General features: G+C 44.8%; 1 protein-coding gene across 1 annotated transcript in view; it reads right to left on the reverse strand.

The window, feature by feature from the left end:
* Window positions 1-2,221: 2,221 nt before the first annotated feature.
* LOC121290415 (uromodulin-like 1) overlaps window positions 2,222-22,884 on the reverse strand; it is a 96,932-nt gene continuing 76,269 nt past the window's right edge. The window contains exons 32-33 of the mRNA XM_041210855.1: window positions 14,445-14,535; window positions 2,222-2,810 (exon numbers count right to left, since the gene is read on the reverse strand). Of these exons, the coding sequence (XP_041066789.1) occupies window positions 2,623-2,810; window positions 14,445-14,535 (279 nt within the window). The 3' untranslated portion in view covers window positions 2,222-2,622. The remainder of the gene's footprint in view (window positions 2,811-14,444; window positions 14,536-22,884) is intronic.

Raw genomic sequence — 22,884 nt, forward strand, 5'->3', positions numbered from 1 at the left:
CTGCTGAGTTTTTCCAGTATAAGTCAGATGGTGGGGGTTCCTGCCCCGTCACCCGAAGAGTCAACAGGGAACACATCCCCACCGATCACAGCAGCCCACAGTCATTTAATGCTCCCGGGGCACTTAAGGGCCCCAATTGAGATGAGGGTGGACATAGACCTCGCACCCCCCCACACACACCCCCCCACCTCCCCCCCCCCACCACCCCCCCACCCCCCCCCCCCAACCCCCATTTAAAATTGCGGACTGCTCAGGGCCAAGTGGGAGGGCAGCAGAGTGTCCAGCTGGGGAATATAACATGTCGACCGCCTGCAAACCTGCCAGTGGTGGACCATAAAACTCTGCCCATAGATTGATCAGACAAAATCAACATGGTTTACAAAAGGGAAATCATGTCTGACAAATTGATTAAGAACTTTTAGATAAAGGGAAACCAGTAGATTTGGTATGCTTGAGTTTCCAAAAGGCATTTGATAAGGCCCCACGTAAGGTGCGACATCTCGTCAGTGCCAGGGAAGAGTGACGAGAGCAAAGATTGGCCAATAAGCCAAGGTCAATATTAATGTCTGGTGTGGGGAAGGTGAGGAGGGTGTGGGGAGATCGGTGAGTGATAGTCGGCAATGGTCTGTGGATTCAATGTAGACCAAGGAGACGTACTCATTCAGGCCTATTTGCTAACTATCTGTGAAATTAGGGCCTCTCACAGGACAATCCATTTTAATTATTATTTTGATAAAATCCCTTCCCACTTTTCACCCTTTCTCTCCTGAAGCTGCAGGATTCGTCTGAGTCCGATGCGCTCAGCTCCACTGCCTTCCCTACTCTTCACAGTGAGTGTGAGCCAATCATTGGCTACTGGGTCATGTGGTGCATCACAGCAGACCCCACTCCTGTTCATTGAGACAGTAATTAGATTGCGACACCCCCCCGACATCACCCCATCAACAATAATAAGGAAAAGTCATGGCAACCCGGTTGCTACTCCTTCATGACACCTTACAAAGTCGCCTTCAGCTGGTCATTCCACACAAAAAGTCTGCCTGCCCATGGTTAGTTAGAATCACTCACGCACTGATGTCCCACACACAAGCTCTGATTTTGGCCCTCTCTCCTAAGTGGCAGAGCAATCATTTAATTTCTATCATGTACCTATTCACCGCTCACTGCATTTTGTTTAAGAAATAATCTTGCTTTTATCGGGAGACTTTGCTGTAATTTCAGTCATTGATCCAGATTGCTCTAGTTCAGGGAGAATCTTTTTAAATCGACTCATTGTTGAGTAAATAGATTTCTGTAGTGCCTTCGTCTTTTCTTAATGTTTTAATTTGAAGCTCTTGGTAGTTATTTACAAAAAGAGGATTCAGCAACTACTTTGTTTATCTGAATTTGGATTCCAGATGTTTAAAGATACAGTCCCCATAGTCTATAACGTATACTGGTGTAGATTTTTGACCGACAAGGGCATCCAAGGTAATAGGAGGTAGACAGGGAAGTGACATTAAGGCCACAATCGGATCAGCCATGACCTTATCGAATAGCAGAGCAGGCTTGAGGGGTTTAATGACCTACTCCTGTTCCTATTTCTTATATTAACATGATTCACCCACTATGCTCAGTGAGCAGTCAAACTGGAATGTCTAAAATAGAGGAAGCGGACACTTAGGTTTGGTGAATGAGTGCCCAGAGTACATACGTTATAGAACACAAAATGAAATATAAACCATAATTATTCTCATGCCATTAAATATCTATTTTGTGTGACACCACTTCTCACAATTTAAAATAATAAATGATTGGCATTTCCACCTAATTAGCAATGCAATTAAATATTCTGCGACTTTAAGAAAGGCATGGAATGATGTCATCCATTCATACCACTCTTGCCGCAATGTGTGGGAGTTTGAATTCTTATTGTGTACCAAGAACCTTTTCAGTGTGATTTCTGCAAACTGTGTACATGCATGTTTCAGTTTCCCTTCCCTTTCTTTTGATACTGTCACTCAGGATCTTTTAGAGGATATCAAACTGACCAGGCAAAATGCTGACGTCTTCAGGGTTCATTTATTCCTTTTAACTCTAACTTTAACGACCAGAGCCATTAAACGATAGGTCCAACAACTACAGCTTGCATTTATATAAAGTCTTTACTGTAGCAAAACATCCCATGGTGCTTAACAAGAGCATTATCAAACAAAATTTGACACTAAGCCATGTAGCAAGATATTAAGACAGGTGACAAAAACTTGGTCAAAGAGGTAGGTTTTAAGAAGTGTTTTAAATGAGAAAAAAGAGATGGAGGGGGGGTAAAGAGGCAGGGAGGTTTAAGGATGGAATTAAACAGCTTAGAAACTAGGCTAGAAACAATGGTGGGATGAGGAAAATTAGGTTTGCACAAGACACCAGAACTGGTGCAGGGCAAAGATCTCAAAGGGTTGTAGTCATGTCCTGCTCCCCAGAAACATGTTAAAAGAGACAGATGAAATTATTCAGAATTCCTTTTGCAAAATGGCAAAAACGTACTTGGGTTTCCTACTAAGATACTGGTAAATGAATGACATAATCATGGCTGTCCTGCTGCCGAGGCAGGGGCAGTGCGCAATCCTCGGCACTATTTCCGTATCATCAGTAGTTATCAAAAGCCTGGTAGTTCTGGCCATTGGACTGGGCGATGAAGCTCCGACCCCATCTGGTGTATATGGTCACCACAACTGCAGATATTACTACAAGCGTCAAGCAAAGGAGGATTCCGAGTCCTATCACAGCCTTCGTTGCTGAGGCATTTTCATCCAGCTCAACCATGGGTTCACCATCTGTTAGAAGGTAAAAGAATCAGCAGCTTAGTTACACCAACAGCACTCATAGTTAGAGAACTGTCACAGAAAAACAGGGTTAGAAAGAATTCCACCATGATTTCATTGGTTAGTGGTGAAGTAGTAATGGAGAACGCTGTCTTTTCTATTTGGTTCCTCTTTCCTCTCCTCCTATTGAAAGTCTAAGTGAAGGTAGAGATATCTACAATCCTCCTGTATCTTGGTCATCCTGAAAGAATAGACAGCTAGAGTTCTCACACACCTGGATCCCTGCACTGTTGGACTTGCCATCTTTAGAATAAGATGTTAAACCAAGGCCTTATTTGGCCTGTGAGGTCAATGCAGATGCTCCCCATTGGAAAAGAGCCATGAAGTTCTCTCTCAGTGCGCTGTCCAATATTTATTCCTCAATCAACATCACCTAAAAATAGATTATCTGCTCAGTTATCCCAAAGCGCAAAGCTATCCTGCAGGACAGTCACTATCCTGATCAGATCATTGTTCATCATGCAAACTGGCAAATGGGCCAAAGGATACCACTTTTAGCCATGAAGAGTGCCCACTTTACCTCAAATTACCCTGGAAAGACAAAGTATCTCAAAAATTTTAATAACAGGTTAAGCTAGCTGTTTCACTCTGCTACAATGCAGTGGCGACGCAAGTGATAGTTTCCACTAGTAGGATGCTGCCACCAGTCCAAAAAGATGTTCTGCTTACCACACAATTGAGCAACATCATGTATGAATTTCAGTACCAGTGTGATGTTAGATATGTAAGCCATATATGCCAATGATTGGTTGATCAAATCAAACATGTTCCCCCAGCTATTCATAACAGGCAGTGTACAGATGGTACTCAACCAGCTCATGTTTGTAAAACACAAAACAAAGCTTCTACTGTTAGATGTGAGTCACTGATTGGACAGCACTTGCTGAACAATCCTGAGTGCACTAATAGCTACACTAACAACCAGTTTAAGATATTCAGTTGAGCTCTTAACGTTGCTCATTTACACTTGCTAGAAGCAATACACATTCGTGCACAGGACTCACCTCCTGATTTCCCAAAGTGTGTCCACCAACTTCAAGGGACAAGTCAGGAGTGTGATGGAATGCTCTCCACTTGCCTGGGTGAGTGCAGCTTCAACAATACTCAAGAAGCTTAACACCATTCAGGACAAAGCAGCTCACTTGATTGGCACCACATCCACATTCACTCACTCCATCACCGACGCACATTGGCAGCAATGTGTGCCATCTACAAGGTGCACTGCAGCAACTCACCAAGGCTCATTCAACAGCACCTTCTAAACCCAAGACCCCCACCCCCTAGAAGTACCAGGGCAGCAGATGCATGGGAACACCACCACTTGCAAGATCCCCTGCAAGCGACATGCCTTCCTGATTTGGAAATATATCACTGTTCCTGCAATGTTGCTGGGTCAAAATCCTGGAACTCCCTCCCTAACAGCACTGTGGGTGTTCCTACACCACATGGACTGTCACAGTTAAAGAAAGCAGCTCACCAGAACCTTCTCAAGGGCAATAAATGCTGGCCCAGCCAGCGAAACCCACATTCTGTTAAAGAATTCTTTTTAAAAATCCATTCCCTGCAAACAAAAGAAATACGCTCAACCCTTTTGCCTTTTTTGAATTACCCGGAAGCTTATAGTTTCCCATTGCTTTCTCCATGGCAATGCCTCAGCCAATCAGAATCAACTTGCCACTCAGTACCCTTTTCCCCTGTGGCATAAATTGCTGTGATTATTTGAAATTTGGCATTCTTATATTTGTCTGATAAAAGGCGAAAAGCTTCAGCAACATGTCTCGCTTTCCAGCAATAGTATAGATACAGTTATTTTTCCATGCATATTAAGAAATATATTGGAGGCCACTGCCTTAGAGCTGCTTGTCTGTCTTCCTTTAACTCAAACACTTGGAGCTGGCTAAAGTTGTGAGGAGGGCATAAAGAGGCTACAAAAAGATATAGACAGGTTAAGTAAATGAGCAAAGATCTGGCAAGTGGAGTATAATGTGGGAAAATGTGAAATTATCCATCCTGGCAGGAAGAATAAAAGAGAGGCATATTATCTAAATGGTGGGACATTATGGAGCTCTGAGGTTCAGAGGGATGAATTGCAAATGACTAGTATGCAGGTACAACAAGTAATTAGGAAAACGAATAGACTGTTAACATTTATTGTGAGGCGATTTAAGTACAAAAATAGGGAGGCTATGTTTCAGGTATTCAAAGCACTAGTGAGACCACAGTTGGAGTACTGTGTACAGTAATGGTCCTTATTTAAGGAAGGATGTAAATGCGTTGGGAGCAGTTCAGAGAAGTTTACCAGACTAATACCTGAATGGGCGGGTTGTCTTATGAGGAAAGGTTGGACAGGCTGGGCTTGTATCTGCTGGAGTTTAGAAGAGTGAGAGGCGACTTGGTTGAAAACAAGGGGTCACCCATTTAAAATGAAGACGAGGTGAAATTATTTTCTCAGGGGATCGTGAGTCTTTGGGACTCTCTTCTTGAGAAGGCAGTGGAAGCAGAGTCTGTGAATATTTTTAAGGCATAGGTGGATAGATTCTTGGTAAGCAAAGGAGGTGATAGGTTATCAGGGATAGGCGGGATGCAGATTTAGAGTCAGTATCAGAACAGCCATGATCTTATTGAATGTCAGAGCAGGCTTGAAGGACCAAATGACCTACCCCTGCTCCTTGCTCATATGTTCATATGTTCGAGTTACCTGTCTCATGGCGTTTTTCCCCACCTTTCTATGATGACTCTATGGAGATGGCTGGTTTCATGAAGAAACAGTTAAACTTCATTACAGAGTCAATTTCAGTGGTTGCACGCTCGACCAGGTCTCTCATCAGAAATGCTCCGCCCCCCCCCATGGATTGCCCGCACTAAGAGCTCACCACAATATATCACAAGAGCCTGATTGGCAGGAGGAAGTGACTATATATCCAGTGACCACATTTCCTCCCACTTTAGTTTTTTACAATTATTCTTTACAGAAAAACATTTAAGCAATCCAACTGATCTGATAGTAACCTCAAATCTGCATCCCGCCTACCCCTGATAACCTACTGCTTACCAAGAGTCTATCCACCTCTGCCTTAACAACATTCAAAGGTGCTGCTTCCACCGCCTTTTCAGGAAGAGAGTTTTCCAAAGGCTCACGACCCTCTGAGGGAAAAATTTCACCTCATCTCTATTTTAAATGGACAACCCCATATTTTTGAAGAGTGACCCTTGCTCTAGATTCCCCCACAACAGGAAACATCCTCTCCACATCCACCCTGTCAAGTCCCCTCAGGATCTTATATGTTTCAATCAAGTCACCTCTTATTCTTCTAAATCAAGTCTCTGAGGTGCTCTCGTAATACGGCTAGAGCGGCATGGCTCCACCACTGGAGGTTCTTGAACAGGGTCAACAGGATCTGGAGCTACACTGTGAAGCACATCATTGGAACTGGGCAGTCCAGGATTGGGCAACTCATCTGAAACGTCTGGAATATCTATTCTAGGTCTAGCGCACACCTCAGAAGTTGATGCTTCAATGTTAATCACAGGTTGGTCAGTTAATTGTTGGAATGTCTCACTGGTGCGGATATGATTTACATGCTTATGGACGATTCTATTTCCCATTTCTACTTGGAAACATAATGGACCAGTCTCTGAAACAATGGCTCCCGGAGCCCAGCAGGGTCCACTGTCGAAATTTCGCATGTATACCGTGTCACCTATACTGAATGTGCGAGCTTTACTGTGTACGTCATGGTTAAATTTCTGATTACTCTGGTTCCGCGATACCTTCCCCTCTAATTTCAAAACCACTAAGCGTAAATGTACACACGCACGGTGTTTCATTAATAACGCTGACGGCGTTAAACCCATGGTCAAATGTGGCGTTGTATAACAACTGAAGTGAAACCGGGAAAGTCGAGATTCCAGAATGCCTTCCGATAATATTTTCATACCAGACTTAAAAGTTTGTACAGCCCTCTCAGCTAGACCATTCGATGAGGGATGCCAAGGGGCAGTTTTAATATGTCAGATTCCATTCAGATCCGTAAATTTCTGAAACTTGGTACTGGTAAAGGCTGTACCATTATTAGAAATGACAATTTCAGACAGGCCATGAATGCTGAAACAATGACATCGCTTCTCAATAGTTGCGTTTGATGTTGGCGATTTGATTTTGTATAAATTCATCCATTTTGAATGTGAATCTACAATTATCAAGAACACGATACCTAGGGATGGACCTAATTAATCGATATGTAGTTGAACCCAGGGTCAACCAGGCCGCTCCCACAGATGCAGGGGAGCCGAAACAGGCAACTTCTGTTGTTGTGGACAATGGAGACAGTGCTTGACCGTGCTTTCAATGTCACTGTCAATGCCTGGCCACCAGACATAGCTTCACGCAAGCATTTTCATCTTTAATATGCCTGGATGTGCACTGTGGAGCTCTGTCATGAGTGGCTCTCTATCTTGAGAAGGTGCAACAACTCTTGAACCCCACAACACAATTCCGTCTTGACAGCTTAATTCCGTGTTTCTGACGTGGAATGGTCTCAATTCTTCAGATACAGGTGAGTTTGGCCATCCTTGCAAAACAAAGTCTCTGACTTTTGACAATATTGGATCTCTGTTTGTCCAATTCCTAATTTGTTTCACACAGACACAGGTGAAGGATCTAAGAAATTCAATAATAGCACTAATTCTTTTGGAATAGGAATATCTACAACACTATCTGGTAGTGGGAGACGACTGACTGTATCTGCATTTGAAATGTGTGGGCCAGGGTGGTACATAAAAGTATACTCATGTGCAGATAATGTCAGGGCCCAGCGTTGTATTCTTGCTGATGCTACTGGCAGAATGGCATTATCCTTGCTGCATAATCCCGTTAATGGTCTATGGTCTGACACAATGGTAAAATGTCACCCATGTAAGTGCTAATGAAAATAGGGGGAGGCAATGACATAGTGGTACTGTCACTGCACTGGTAGTCCAGTGATCCAGGATCATGCTCTCAGGACTTGGGTTCAAATCCCACTGTGGCAGATGGTGGAATTTAAATTCAATAAATACCTGGAACTAAATGGCTAATGATAACCATGAATCAATTGTTGTGAAGAACCCATCTGGTCCACTAATGCCCTTTAAGGGAGGAAATCTACTGTCCTCATCTGGTCTGGCCTACACATGACTCCAGACCTATAGCAATATGGTTGACTCTTGAAAATTCCCTCTGAACAAGGGCAATTAGAGATGAGCAATAAATGCTGGCTTAGCCAGCAATGCCCACATCCAACAAATAGAGAGAACCTGAATATTACTAATAATCCTTCTTTTTCGCCCTGATAGCCCTTCAAATAGCCCTTTTTGTCTTGGGAAAGGGTTCTCGAGACTTAGCCAATGGGCCTTTCTGATCCCTTTTCCATTTTATGTGATAAAACGGCTCCTACACCATAAGGAGGCGCACCACATGTTAATACCAGCTCTTTCGATGAGTCATATAAATACGACGAATGCAGCAATTTCTTTGCTTTCACAAAGGCTTCTTCCTGTTGTAAGCCCCATGACCAAAAATGCTCCTTTTTTAGCAGCGAGTGTAATGGCGCCAAAACAGTTGACAGGTTGGGTAAGAAGCAGCAATAGTAGTTGATCATACTCAGGAAGGACATGAGTTCTGTTACATTGGATGGTGATGGTGCATCTTTTATTTCCTGAAGTTTATCTTCTGCCAGATGCAAACCCAAGGCATCCAACTTGTGACCTAGATAAGTGACTTCTGATGCTTGAAATGTGCATTTTTGCTTCTTTAGCCATACGCCAGCTTCCATGAACCTTCTTAGAACTTCCTCAAACTTACCCAAGTGTTAGGTCTCGGTTGACCCAGTGATGAGAGCATCATCCAAATACACTACCACTCGCGGGAGTCCTTGCAAAAAGCTCTCAATTGTTCTCTGGAAAATAGCGCGTGCTGACGAGACTCCAAATGGTGGATGAGTATACTGATAGAGACCCTTGTGTGTGTTAATAGTCACGCATTCTCTTGATGTGCTATCCAGTTCTAATTATTGGTGGCCATGGCTCAAATCCAGTTTCATATAGGACATGCCCCCAGCCAGCTTGGCATATAAGTCAACTATCCTTGGAATGGGGTACTTATCTAGTTTTGCTGCCTCATTTACAGTCAATTTATAGGCTCCACAGATGCATATGGTGCGGTCAGACTTAACCACTGGAACTATGGGTGCTGCACACACTGAGAATTGGACAGGTTGGATGATGCCCAGCTTTACTAACCCGCACAGATCTGCATCCACCTTTACTTTCAATGTATAAAGCACAGGCCTGGCCTTAAAGAAACACGTTGCTGCCTGAAGATCAACATGTATTTTGGCATGCATGCCTTTTAACTTCCCTAATTCATCCCGAAAAACCATGTTGCATTTCCTTAGAAGTTCTGGGATTCCACTTGGTTTTAGGTGATATATCTCAGACCAGTCGAGTTTGATCTTCTGTAGCCAATCCAGACCTAAAAGACTGGATCTCCCTCCTTTCACTATTATTACAGGCTGTTGGGCTGCCTGTCGCTTATAAGAGACTGGGACAGTGGCGATGCCCTTTACTTGAATAGGTTCTCCCGTGTAAGTTCTTAATTTATTAGTTGTCCACTCCAAGTTCATTGGCTGTCCTCCTTCATTAAGGTATCTGAAAGTGTGCTCTCCTACCACTGTAGTTGAGGCACCAGTATCCACTTCCATTGTCAGTGGCTTCTCATTCACTTGTGCTGTCACAGTAATAGGCTCAGTCTTCATAGCAGTCACGTTATATAAGGAGTAAATGAAGGGAGCAGCAGCGTTACTTCTATCATGTTTATTTGCTGTTTTGCAGACTGCTTCAATTTTGTCGGGCATTGCCTAACCATGTTAACCTTCTTATGACAGTAATGGCATTCTGCCTCTTAGAATTTACACGTATCTGTTTCGTGGTCACCTCCACGCCTATTGCAATGTTGTCTTGAAGTTGTTAGGCTTCTTAACGTTTCTCACAGTGGACATTGAATCGTGCTTTGATTCTGCAGGTCCAGTTTTTGCACCAGGCTCAGCGGCAGACTCTCACCCCACATGAAGTACGGCGCCATTATCCATGTGTTGCCAAGCCTGCGAGTCTCTCGCAGCACTTTCTATGGTGAGGGAGATTTCTAGGGCACGCTTAAAATCGATATCAGCCTCGGCAAGCAAGCAGCGCTGAATGGCATCATTCTTGATTCCACATAGCAATCGGTCCCACAGCATATCGCTTAATGCGTCCCCAAGGTCACAGTATTCCGTTAACTGCTTTAGGTTCACCAGATAGGTTGCAATGGACTCTCTCGGGGCCCGAAGTCATGAATTGAATTTAATGCGCTGCATTATCACGGATGGTGTTGGCTGGAAGCTTGTTTTCACTCGGTCCACTAATTCACTATATGATTTGGAATTGAGCGCGCTTGGGGCAGTCAGGTTGTGAATCAGGTTGGATGTTTTACTGCCGCACACACTTAAGAGGATCGCTTTCCACTTTTCTTCAGCATTTCCTACAAAGTAAAGTCCGAGGCGCTCAGCATACTGGCTCCGACCTTCATTAGCATCATATGGATCGATTCTTCCCAACAGCGGCATGGCAGGTGAGGAGTTTTTAAAATCCAATTTACTCACAGTAACAGGGCGAGGTGCACAGTCAAAGTCGATTTTACCCTCGTCGTCAAATGTGATGACTCGATGGAACAGACAGATTTCAGCAAGAAACGGTTAAACTTTTATTACAGAGACATTTTCAGTGCTTGCACACTCGACCAGATCCCTCATCGGAACCCCGTCCCCCCACAGATTGCCTGTGCCAAGTGCTCACTGATCAGAGACCCCTCAGTACATTACATGACCCATCACTGACAGGAGGGGGGTACATCCAGTTACCACACTTTCCCCCACTATATTTGCATTTATTTCCCATTTCTTCCCTCGTTTATTTACAGAAGTGGATATCTCCAAAGAGGCTTTGGGAATTCTGCACCATAGAATCATGGGGCTGAATTTTGCAGGGGTGGGTGGGTGCCACTCCAACCGATGCTCAACACCCCCCACCACCACCAAACACATCAATAAAGCACTGCCAGCAACATGATCAAAGTGAGAGTGGGTCTTCAGCCCCCCAGTGGTCACCAGCAGTCCCAACAGTGTGAGAATAGTGGGGACTGGTAGGACCGCAAGTGGGCCCTGGGATGAAGAGGACATGGATCTCGGAGTGAGGCAAGTCGGGAATATAGGATAAGGAGAGATATAGAACGGGGAGGGATATAGGACAGGGAGGGACTGAGGAGTCTAACTGTTGTAGCTGTATTGTGAACTTGGTTAGACTTTGGTCTTTCATTTCCGAAGAGCATCAATTAGCTAAAGCTGATGGGACCAGCGTCGACATTGTCGGTAGGGGTCCTGATCTGAAATGAACTTGGAGAACATCAATTCAGTTCCTACTGGGCATGGGTCAACATGTTCTGTATCTCCCAATGCTTCAGATCACCCAGAAGGAGCTGAGGTTATGAGGGGTTTTTAAAAGCTTGAGAAAGCGATGGATCTTAATGAAGACCTTCAAGGAGGAGAGGAAGTTGGAGACATGGCAAGGTTTAGGACATGGCGGAAATTTCCCCTAATGTTCTCACTGGGTGCTTTTCTGAGGGTGGTGCAGAGGCACTTTTCTTGTGTGCAGGAATCTTTACATCCGAACCTTGCTATTGAGTCCCCACTTAAAGTAATCGTGTACATAAGTCTAGGCTGACAGTGCAGTGCAGTAACTGGGGCTCTGCTGCACATTGGTGTTATCTTTCAGATGAGATTTTAAACTAAAGCCCTGTCTGCTGCCCTAGCTAGATGTAAAAGATCCCAAAGAGCTTTGCAATGAACAGTAGGACGTTGCCGGTGTCCTGGCTAACATTCCCTCAACCTGCAACATTAGTAAGATTAACTGGTCAACAATCTCACCGATGTTTGTGGAACCACTCAGATTGGCTCTCTGTTTGTTTAAAAAGCTGCTTCCAAGTGTCAACAACCAAAAGACTCTGATTTAAGATGCACAGCAGGAACTCACCAAGGCTCCTTTGGCAGCACCTTCCAAACCCACGACCACTACCATCTAGAAGGACAGCAGCAGCAGACATGTGGGAACACCACCGCCTGGAAGTTCCCCTCCAAGCCATTCACCATCCTGACTTGGAAATATCTCGTCATTCCTTCACTGTCGCTGGGTCAAAATCCTGGAACTCCCTCCCCAGCAGCACAGCATGGACTGCAGCAGTTCAAGAAAGCAGCTCACCACCAGCTTCCTAAGGGCAAGTAGGGATGGGCAATAAATGCGGGCCTAGCCAGCGACGCCCATATCCCATGAATGAATAAAAAAGAACTCAGATTTAAGATAATTGGCAAAAAGAATAGATGAGAGCTAAGGAGGATTTGTTTTACATAGCAGATTGTTATAATCTGGAATGCACTGTCTGAAAGCCCATTCAATAATAACTCTCAAAAGCAAATTGTACATATACTTGAAAAGAAAAAATTGAAGGGCTTTGGATAATGAACGGGAGAGCCAGGACAATCAGCAGCTCTTTCAAGGCATGACGCCTTCTGTGCTGTCATTCAATCATTGTTTGAAAGCAACAGAGAGTACAAAAGGTATTTTCTTATCCGTGATGACATCCACTGGGACATTTTATGGGCTTCACAAGATGCTGTAAAAGTGCAAGTTCATATTTTACTCAGGAGTATTTGGTACTGCCATTGGCCAACAAAAAGAAAACAGTTGGTTCTTCCACTGCCATTACCTTCGCCTGACATATATTCTCTCTTTTTATCACTGAAGAAAACAGCTTCTTAACCACCACCAGAGAAACACTCTAACCACAATCTGCTATCACCCAACCTTCAAAAGATTCCCAGGTTGGACTGTACCTTTACTCACTGCCATTTCTTGTTCAGCTCCCCAATTTAAGGAGTTTTATTGAACCATTTACATCATACTGACAGGAGGGTGATCTGCATTATTTAGAGGAAGGGTAGGGGAAGATGCTAATGATATCTTACGTGTAAGATAAAGCGATCTTGCAAAATATTTGTAGCGATGTAAGCCCCATTTGGAATTGCTGCCTGGGTTTGTATCTTGCCTACTACAATCAGGCAAACTTCTGGTGAAGGTTTCAGAGAGTGAATGATGGACAAGGTTATGAGTTAGCTGATAAGGCTGCCTTCTGACCTGAGCTTGTCTGAAATTGACTTCAAAATTAACACCCATTCACAACAAAAAATTTTTGTTCATCCATGTAGGCATTGCTGGAAAGGCCAGGATTTGCTGTCTAGTCCAAACTACAGTTGAGAAGGTGATGTTGAGCTACGTTCTTCATCCTCTTAAATCTGTGTAGTGAAGGTACTCCGACAGTGCTGATATGTAGGGAGGTTCCAGGATTTTGAGCTGAGTGGCTTGCTAGGCCATTTCAGATTAAACAATCTGTTAAGAGTCAACCACATTGCTGTTGGTCTGGAGTCACATGCAGGCCAGACTTGGTAAGGATGGCAGATTTCCTTTCCTAAAGAACATTAGTGAACCAGATAGGTTTTACAGCATTCTAGTAGTTTAATGATCAACATTAATGAACCTAGTTTTTGTTTCAAAATCTATTTAACTAACTGAATGATAAATTTCCCAGCTAGATATAATAGTGCAAATATTAATAACTAGAGTATCAGTATGTGAATGCAGAATATGGTCATCTGATATAGTTACTACCATTGCACTGGAGGAGTAAAGGCATTATCCAGTACACAATTAAGCCATCCAAATCTGAAGGCCCAACATCAAATTCCTGTCTGTTCTGTGAAGTGATCTTACATTATGCAATTCATGTTACCCCCATGACAATGACTATGCTCCAAAAACACTTAATCAACTATGAAGTACTTTGGGACATCCTGAGGACATGTGAGATGCTACAAATACAAGTCTTTGTCTCTTTAGCCATGGCTGCAATTGGACTGTTAAATTGGTCTTGGCACCTCTTTACTAGGGAGGTGAACAAATCGGCTTTTGTGCTTGCATGTGTGCGTGCAGATGTGGAAGGTGCGTGTGTCTCCAGTTTCATATTGACAGGGTGTACCTTGAGTGATGTGCTAAAGGACAGCAGGCACCTGGCAGCAAGACTCAGGGTTTTAAAGAGGCCCAGTTCCTATCCAAACATGTCACTGTTACACGACTGCAGGAATAATTGATCGCAACTCTGCTAATTCACCCATGTCGAGGATGATGAAAAAGGGAAGGGTTGGGTGGAAATACTGGCAATGACTGAAGTACATTGCTCCTCGATAAGGACGAAGCTTCTTATCTTGCTAATTTAAGCGTCAATTTAATCCTGATCATACCTTGGGCCATTTCATCTACATTAAGTGTGCTACACAAGTTGTTATGATCCAGTCTCCAACTTCATTGAGGTCATCATGCTTCACTTGGTGCGTGTTGCTTTTGAATGAAATATTTGTTTTGGACAGTACAGCATCACACTCAGACGAAAGTCAAAACATCACTCACCATTGTTATACTTGCGATACAGAGGTCCAAGTGATACTGTTCTTTCTGCAACAACTTCAGCACTCTTGACTGCATGTGAGCCACTGCACAACTGTTTAGAAGAAAAAACATTGAATAGTAAGAATCAATCTACACTAAGATGTGGCAACGATTGCAATCCCAATCCACTTTCATGTCCCAGAGTGGCCACAAATTCTAGGGAAACGTAGCAAAGATACTGCAGAGGGATCATGGAAACATGGTCAGTTACAAAAATGAATCACTGCGCAATAATCTTTCCTTCTGGCCTAGGACAGTTTCACTGAAAGCGATGCAACAACTTTCCTTTAAACATCACTTAGTAGTATAAAACACCCCAAAGCCCAAAGTGTTATCAAACAATATTTGATACTGAGTCATGTAAGGAGATATTAAGACAGGTGACCAAAAGCTTGGTCAAAAAGGTAGGTTGGTAAAAGGTCAGCGACCTGTAATGCTAACTCTGGGCGGAATTTTAACCACAGTATGCCATCCTTGATGGCAGAACCGGAAGTGGGCGCCACTTCTGCTCTCATGTTTTTTGCTGGTTCCCGTGTGATTACAATTATAAAAATTGAAGTGCCGGTGGGGGAAACTTTTCAGTGGCAAAACCCGCCGTCGGCTGACAAAACAGCAGGTATGGGCTGCGATACAGGAGCCTCCTGGACAAACAGGGAGGGTCTTCATCACAGCCACAACGTTCCTGCCTAACTGCATTGCCATTAATATAAGACTTACTGAGAGCACAAAGGTAGCATTTTCACATTTAAATTTCACTTGTAAGAGTTTCGCACTGCATTGCTTTCACTTTATTCATGTATGAATCATCATTATTTGTCGAGACAAGCTTATTCAGAGAGCTAAATGTACTGGTACGCCTCATGGTTGACATGCATTGATGTTTACAAGGGAGTTAGGGACACTTCATTTATTGCGGAAGAAATAATGTGGTTTTTTTTGTTCGCTCTTTATTAAATGTTCATGTTAGTGTCCAGTGTTGTACTCGCCACTCTGTGGGGAAGGGCTGAACTTTCAGGCTCAGCTGGCTATCCCTTCAGGCATTGTAAAGGACGTTGTCCGAGATCACTCTCACCAGGGATAGCTGAAATGTGTAGGTGATCTCAAATTCCTGTACGGACTCTGCCAGCCAACACCCAGAAATGGACCTATATTTAGACAGTACTGGCCCTGCCCTTTAGGCCCCTCATTTTCTTATCTTGACTGATTGTTCCCACTACCCCCAACACCACCCCCCAACCACACCTAGGATGCCAGGCCTTTGACACTTCACTCCTCCATGCCCCTGGCCCCACTCCATATACCCCCTTACCACTTTGCCACTTCACTCCCCCCCTGCCAGTCCCAAGCCATCATGCAAGCTGCTATTCTCCATGCCTGTTGCTTCTGATGCAGACAGCATGCCAACTTTGTGCTACCTGTTAATTAGCATAAAGTCAACACTAACTGTTGAGTGGCTGCAACGCAGGGAGTACAAAATCATGACAAGCTGGCACCACTTATAACTAGCCTCAGCTACTCAAAGCCAGACCACACTTCTTAAAGAGAAGGTGCATTCTGGCTGGAGTAGCTGCTGGAATTGTCCTAAACTGATTCTGACCTAGAAAAGCTCACAACATGGAAGAGCATGGACTCCCAACATGTTCTATTACAGCACTGGAGGCCTTGCTCAAGGAGATGTAGAGAAGGAGACATGTGTTCTATACACAGAGGGTCAGGAGGCCCTGCAGACAAACTGTGCACAGGCAGTGGGACAGACAGCTGTGCAGATTAATGCCAGGCCTCCAGCCCCCAAAACCTGGATGCAGTAACACAAAAACGTTCAATGATCCCACACGGGTGGTCAAGGCCAGTGCATGCATCTTCAAATGCCACATTCAACCATGCGATAACCTCAGACACTGCTCAATACGCCACACACCCATTACTCAATTACCAACAATCTCTACAAACCAGGATACATACCTCACATTCATAGCTTTACTTCACCCTCAGTCACTTAGGACCGCTGTGAGCCTCCCACCCACATCTCACAGCAGATGTGTAACAAAGCAGATGCAAGGCTGCTCAGTAACAGAGCGAAGGCAAGGTGTGGGACTGAAATTGCAGTTCGATGAGTTGTGCATGGACAGTCCCCCAGGAAGCAGCTGACCCAGGTTGTGTCCTCCCTCCACCTTCCTCTTACTTCTCCCGCTCCTCAGCTCCGCGCCAGACAGCTGCTGGCAATGGCTGCGTACTCATGATTGTGAGGCTGTGCAACATATAACAAACACCATAAATCTTAAAGCTGGCTCTAGGGAGTGCTGCAGGGCATCTCCAGAGCAGTCCCGGCAGCAGGTGCATCATTTCAGCCAACTGTCTGCTCCATCCTGCTTTGTGTGTGGCAGCAGGACTTTCATTGTGTATATGCGGTGCTCGCTTCTGCGTTGCACAACCCAAGTCAGCAGCCATGTGGTCAGTGGCTGGTCTTTACTGCCCAGTAGTAGCGGTGGCTCAATGCAGATGGCACAGCAGGCTGCCACAAAATATGGGTATGAAGACTGCTGCCATGATACTGGTAAGATACCAAGATACCAATTAATCCACCTCCTAGCTCCCCAAAGCCTGTCCACCATCTCCAAGGTACAAGTCAGGAGTGTGATGGAATACTCCCCACTTGCCTGGGTGAGTGCAGCTCCCACAACACTCAAGAAGCTCAACAAAGCAGGACAAAGCAGCACACTTGATTGACACCCCATCCACCACTTAAACATTCACTTCCTCCACCTCCAACGCACAGTGGCAGCAGTGCTTAGCATCTACAAGATTCACTGCAGCAACTCACAAAGGCTCCTTACACAGCATCTTTCAAACCCGAGACCACTACCATCTAGAAGGACAAAGGCAGCAGATGCATGGGAACACCACCACCTGCATGTTCCCCTCCAAGACACACACCATCCTGACTTGGAAATATATCGCCGTTCCTTCACTGTCGCTGAGTCAAAATCCTGGAACTTTCTCCCTAACAGCACAGTGGGTGTACCTACACCACATGGATTGCAGCGGTTCAAGAAGGCAGCACACCACCCCCTTCTCAGGGGCAATTAGGGATGGGCAATAAATGCTGGCCCAGCCAGCGATGGCCACATTCCATAAAAAAATAATTTTTAAGAAATAGGTATTGGCCTGAATGATTTGTTGCTTCTGGTCGTGCACCAGCCAGATCTTGAGGGAGTGGAATCCTCAGTTGCACCACTTCGAGTTTTCATGCAGTGCCCGCAAAGCAGTGTGTGTGCAATCAATGGCGCCCTGCAAGATGGGCAAACCTACAGTCCTTGCGAGGCCATGTGCTCATTCTGCCTGCTGCTCCTCTGGCAAAAGAGAATGAAATGTTTCAGCTCTCTTTGTAGAGGTCATCCATGATCTCCCTGAAGCAACACTGAACAACAAACTTGCAAGATGTCACAAATATCCCCAGTTTCAGCCTGGAAGGAACCCGACAAAGTTCACGGCCTCATCACCTTCCGAGCCACTGGCAATGCAATCCTTGCTCTCCAACAGCTGGCAAATTCCAGGGCAAATTCTTGCTGATGCCGTAGACGTCTGACATTGCCCCTTGGACCTGTACTCACTGGAGTTCAAAATAACGAGAAGCAACCTTATTGAACGGTATAAGATTCTTAGGGGGCTTGACAGGGTAGATGCTAAGAGGTTGTTTCCCCTTGTGGGAGAGTCTAAGACCAGCAGGCATAATCTCAGAGTAAGGGGGTGCCCACTTAAGACAGAGATGTGGAGGAATTTCTTCTCCCAGAGGGTAGTCAATCTGTGGAATTCTTTACCGCAGAGGGCTGTAGAGGCTGGGTCATTAAGTATAATCAAGGGTGAGATAGACAGGTTTTTAATCAGTAAGGGAATCAAGGGTTATGGGGAAAAGGCAGGAAAGTGGAGTTGAGGGTTAGCAAATCAGCCATGATCTCATTGAATGGTGGAGCAGATTTGATGGGCTGAATGGCTTACTTCTGCTCCTACGTCCATGGTCTTATGGTCTTACTAAGGATCAGGTTGGAACAGACTGGCTGGATACAGCCTCCTGCTAAGGGGCCTTCCCCTTCTGCTCCTTTCTCCTCCAGCAGCTTTGCTGCCTGGTTCTCAATCCCCAGCTCATGCTGTGTTCTAGGAGCAATATCTCGTAGTGCACCCAGGTCTTGAGGCAACTTGTTTTTGCAGATTTCTTGATGTCAACACCAAATCTTTCAACATCACTTCACCGCACCACTCCCTGTAAACTTTAGCAATTATAAATAGCTCTAGAAAGCACCTGTTATACAATTGAAGCAACAGCCAGTGGAATTCAGTCATCAATAAACCTGAGAGTAGTTGATGGGGCTTTCTTGCTGCTGAATACATTTTGAGCTATGTTAGGTTATGACAGGACACTAGCTTGAGTGATGAGCTCCCACGGCAGCACTGCCATCAAATCTGCTTCACACCTGATTGATGTCACGATGTGTCTACTCTGAATATTCCAGCAATTATTCACTACGCACAGGCCACGCCCTCACCAAAATGGCATCCGGTACAACTCGCACTGAAAGTATGAACGCGCATCCGGACAGTATTTTTGACCATTACGGTCACCAATAAAAAGGGTGCTACATATGGCATTTCGCAGCTGTCATTTTTTTCCCCTACTTTTCCCTTTTGCCTTTTTTTTTCTATCTTAATCCAGTCTTCACTTCCTTCACTTGCTGAACACGTTTTGATTTTAAGTCATTCCATTTCCTTCTCTATCATTCCACTGGTCCTTTTCCAATCTTTTACTCTCATTACTTCAGGAGATAGACTGCTGACCCTGTTGTTCACCAAGATACCAGGTACCATTATCAATTTTGACTTCATAGAATTACATAGCACAGAAACAGGCCATTCAACCCAAGAAGCCCATGCCGGCGTTTATGCGCCACTCGAGCCTCCTCCCATTTTTCCTGATGTAAATCTACCATTGTAACCATCCACTTCTCCCTCATCTGCTTGTCCAGCTTCCCCTTAAATAACCTGCTCATTGATGCCCGGTTTGGATTCCACCAGGGCCACTCAGCTCCTGACCTCATTGCAGCCTTGGTTCAAACATGGACAAAAGAACTGAACTCCCGAGGTGAGGTGAGAGTGACTGCCCTTGACATCAAGGCAGCATTTGACCAAGTGTGGCATCAAGGAGCCCTAGCAAAACTGGTGTCAATGGGAATCAGGGGGAAAACTGTCCACATGTTGGAGTCATACCTAGAACAAAGGAAGATGATTGTGATTGTGGAGGTCAGTCAGGACCACACTGCAGGAGTTCCTCAGAGTAGAGTCCTCGGCCCAACCATCTTCAGCTGCTTCATCAATGACCTTCCTTCCATCATAAGGTCAGAAGTTGGGATGTTTGCTGATGATTGCACAATGTTCAGCACCATTCGTGGCTCTTCAGATGCTGAAGTAGTCCATGTCCAAATACAGCAAGACCTGGACAATATCCAGGCTTGGGCTAACAAGTGGAAAGTAACATTCGCGCCACACAAGTACCAGGCAATGACCATCTACAACAAGAGAGAATCCAACCATCACCCCTTGATGTTCAATGGCATTACCATCACTAAATCCTCCACTATCAACATCCTGGGGGTTACCATTGACCAGAAACTGAACGGGACTAGCTATATAAATACTGTGGCTACAGAGCATGTCAGAGGCTAGGAATCGTGCAACAAGTAACTCACCTCCTGACTCCCAAAGCCTGTCCATCATCTACAAGGAACAAGTCAGAAGTGTGATGGAATACTCCCCACCTGCCTGGATGAGTGCAGCTCCCACAATACTCAAGAAACTTGACACCATCCAGGATAAAGCAGCCCTCTTGATTGGCACTCCATCTACAAACATTCACTCCCTCCACCACTGATGCGCAGTAGCAGCAGTGTGCTCCATCTACAAGATGCACTGCAGGGGAATTCTCCAAGGCTCCTTAGACAGCACCTTCCAAACTCATGACCACTACCATCTAGAAGGACAAGGGCAGCAGATAGATGGGAACACCACCACCTGGAAGTTCCCCTCCAGGTCATTCACCATCCTGACTTGGAACTATATCACTGTTCCTTCACTGTCGCTGGGTCAAAATCCTGGATCTCTCTTCCTAACAGCACTGTGGGTTTACCTACACCACATGGACTGCAGCGGTTCAAGAAGGCAGGTCACCACCACCTTCTCAAGGGCAACTAGGGATGGGCAATAGATCCTGGCCCAGCCAGCAAAGCCCATCCCATGAATAAATTAAAAAATGCATCCCATCCGTTTCAGCCACTCCCTGTGGTAGCGAGCTCCACATTCTAACCACTCCTTAGGTAAAGAAGTTTCTTCTGAACCCCCTGTTGGATTTCTTGGTAATTACCTTATACTTATGGCCTCTAGTTCTGCTCATCCGCACAAGAGGAAACATTCTCTCCATATCCAGTTTGTTAAAACCTTTCATGATTTTAAAGGCCTTTTATTAGATCAGCCCCCAGCCTTCCTTTCTCAGGAGGGTAAAAGAGCCAGCCTGTCAATCCTTTCCTGAAATGTATATCCGCTCATTCCTTGTACCACCTCTGTAAGTCTTCTCTGCCCCCTCTCCAGTGCCTCTGTGTGATATGGAGTCCGGGACTGCCCGCAGTGCGTTGTGTGTGGTCTATAACCAAGGTTCGATACGGGCTTAGCCCTCTTTTCAATTCTATTCCAGCAACTTGTGGGACCCAAGCTCTTTGGGCGAGGAAAAATAATCCATCAGTCACGCCAGGATGAGCTCCCGTGGCAGCGTTCCAGAAAGTTCTGGAACAGCAGAACCACTGGGCTGTGACAATTATCACTGCAGTCCTAAAATAGCACAAAGCAACCAGGAGAGCTAGATTTCAAACTTGTCATAATAACGTGCTATTAAAATGCCTCATTATAACAAACACATTCTCCGCTCCAGGCGTTTTAGTGCCAGGTCAGGTATGTTCAGGCTGCAACAGGGCAATGTTCCCTCTGTTTATCCTTTGTTAGGCATATCCTGTATGTTGCACTTCCAGGCTGCAGCTCAGCAGTTCAACCTACCCATTCATAACAATTTCCATCGAGGCAGTTTGGTGCCTTAGGCCTGGAGCCGCACTGAACGGCGATGAGATTGTTGTTTCTGCAGGGAAAATTTAAAGCCATGTGCTAACTCATTGTGCCAGCCAATTCCTATTGTGACCTGCTATTTCAGGGAAGGGAAGCAGTCATTCACCAGGATTTAAGCTGCTGCTAGCCTTTAACTATTCATGCAGATTTTCTTCATTTTCAAGGAGTTAAGTTAATTGTGAGTGTGAAAAAGTTATTTACATTTCCACTCCCTCTCAGTGTAAATACATTTCAGATGCCAAAGTCAATTATATAAACCTCCCGATTGCAGACCTGATGTGGACTGTACAAACTGCAGTATAACATCAAGGCTTCTTTGATGGCACCTTCCAAACCTACAATTTCTGCCACCTAGAAGGACAAGTGCAGCAGATGCACCCACACTCCCCTCCAAGTCACACAGCAAACCAACTCGGGCATTATTGTTGTTCCTTCATCGTAGCTGGGTTGATATTTCCTAATGACACATTGGGACACACGTCTAGATGGGCGTTCTGTCCCATCTGGCTAAATTCCCAGTCAGCAGTTGATTTTTAGCAGATAAGAAAGCCAGAGAATCTCTACATTTAAACAAAGACAGACTCATATTTCTTTTCCTGTCTCTCTCTCTGTCCAACATGTGCCATGCAAGCAGGGAAGTGTTAATGTCCTGAGCAAATAGGATTACATAGGATATATGGCACAGAAGCAGGCCAGTCAGCCCAACCAGTCCATGCTGGTGCTGATGCTCCAGTCAAGCGTCCTCCCATCTTTTCTCCTCTAATTCCACCATTTATTCCCTTCTCCCTCATAGGCTTGTCTAGCTTCTCCTTAAATGTATCTACACCATTCGCTTCAACTGTTTCCTGTGCTAATGAGTTCCACATTCTCACCGCTCTTTGGGCAAAGAAATTACTTCTGATTTTCCCTTTAAAGTAGAGTAGAGCCAACACTACAGTGTGAGGATCTCCACATGAAGAAAGAACTGTATTTATATTGCATTTTTCAAACTCCAAAGCCATTCACAGTTTATCTTTGGAAGTACACACAAGGGAATGGTAGCACAGTGGTAATGTTACTGGACTACTAATCCAAAGGCTTGAATTAATTACTTGACACGTGTTGAAATCTTGCTATGGTAGCTGTGGCATTTAAATTCTGTTAATAAATAACTCTGGAATTAAAAAGTTTTAGTATCAGCAATGCTGACCATATAACGATCAGATTGTTGTCAAATGCATCTGGTTCACTGATCCCCTCTAGG

Source organism: Carcharodon carcharias, chromosome 18, assembly GCF_017639515.1.
Source record: "Carcharodon carcharias isolate sCarCar2 chromosome 18, sCarCar2.pri, whole genome shotgun sequence".
In the NCBI taxonomy this organism is placed as follows: Eukaryota; Metazoa; Chordata; class Chondrichthyes; order Lamniformes; family Lamnidae; genus Carcharodon; species Carcharodon carcharias.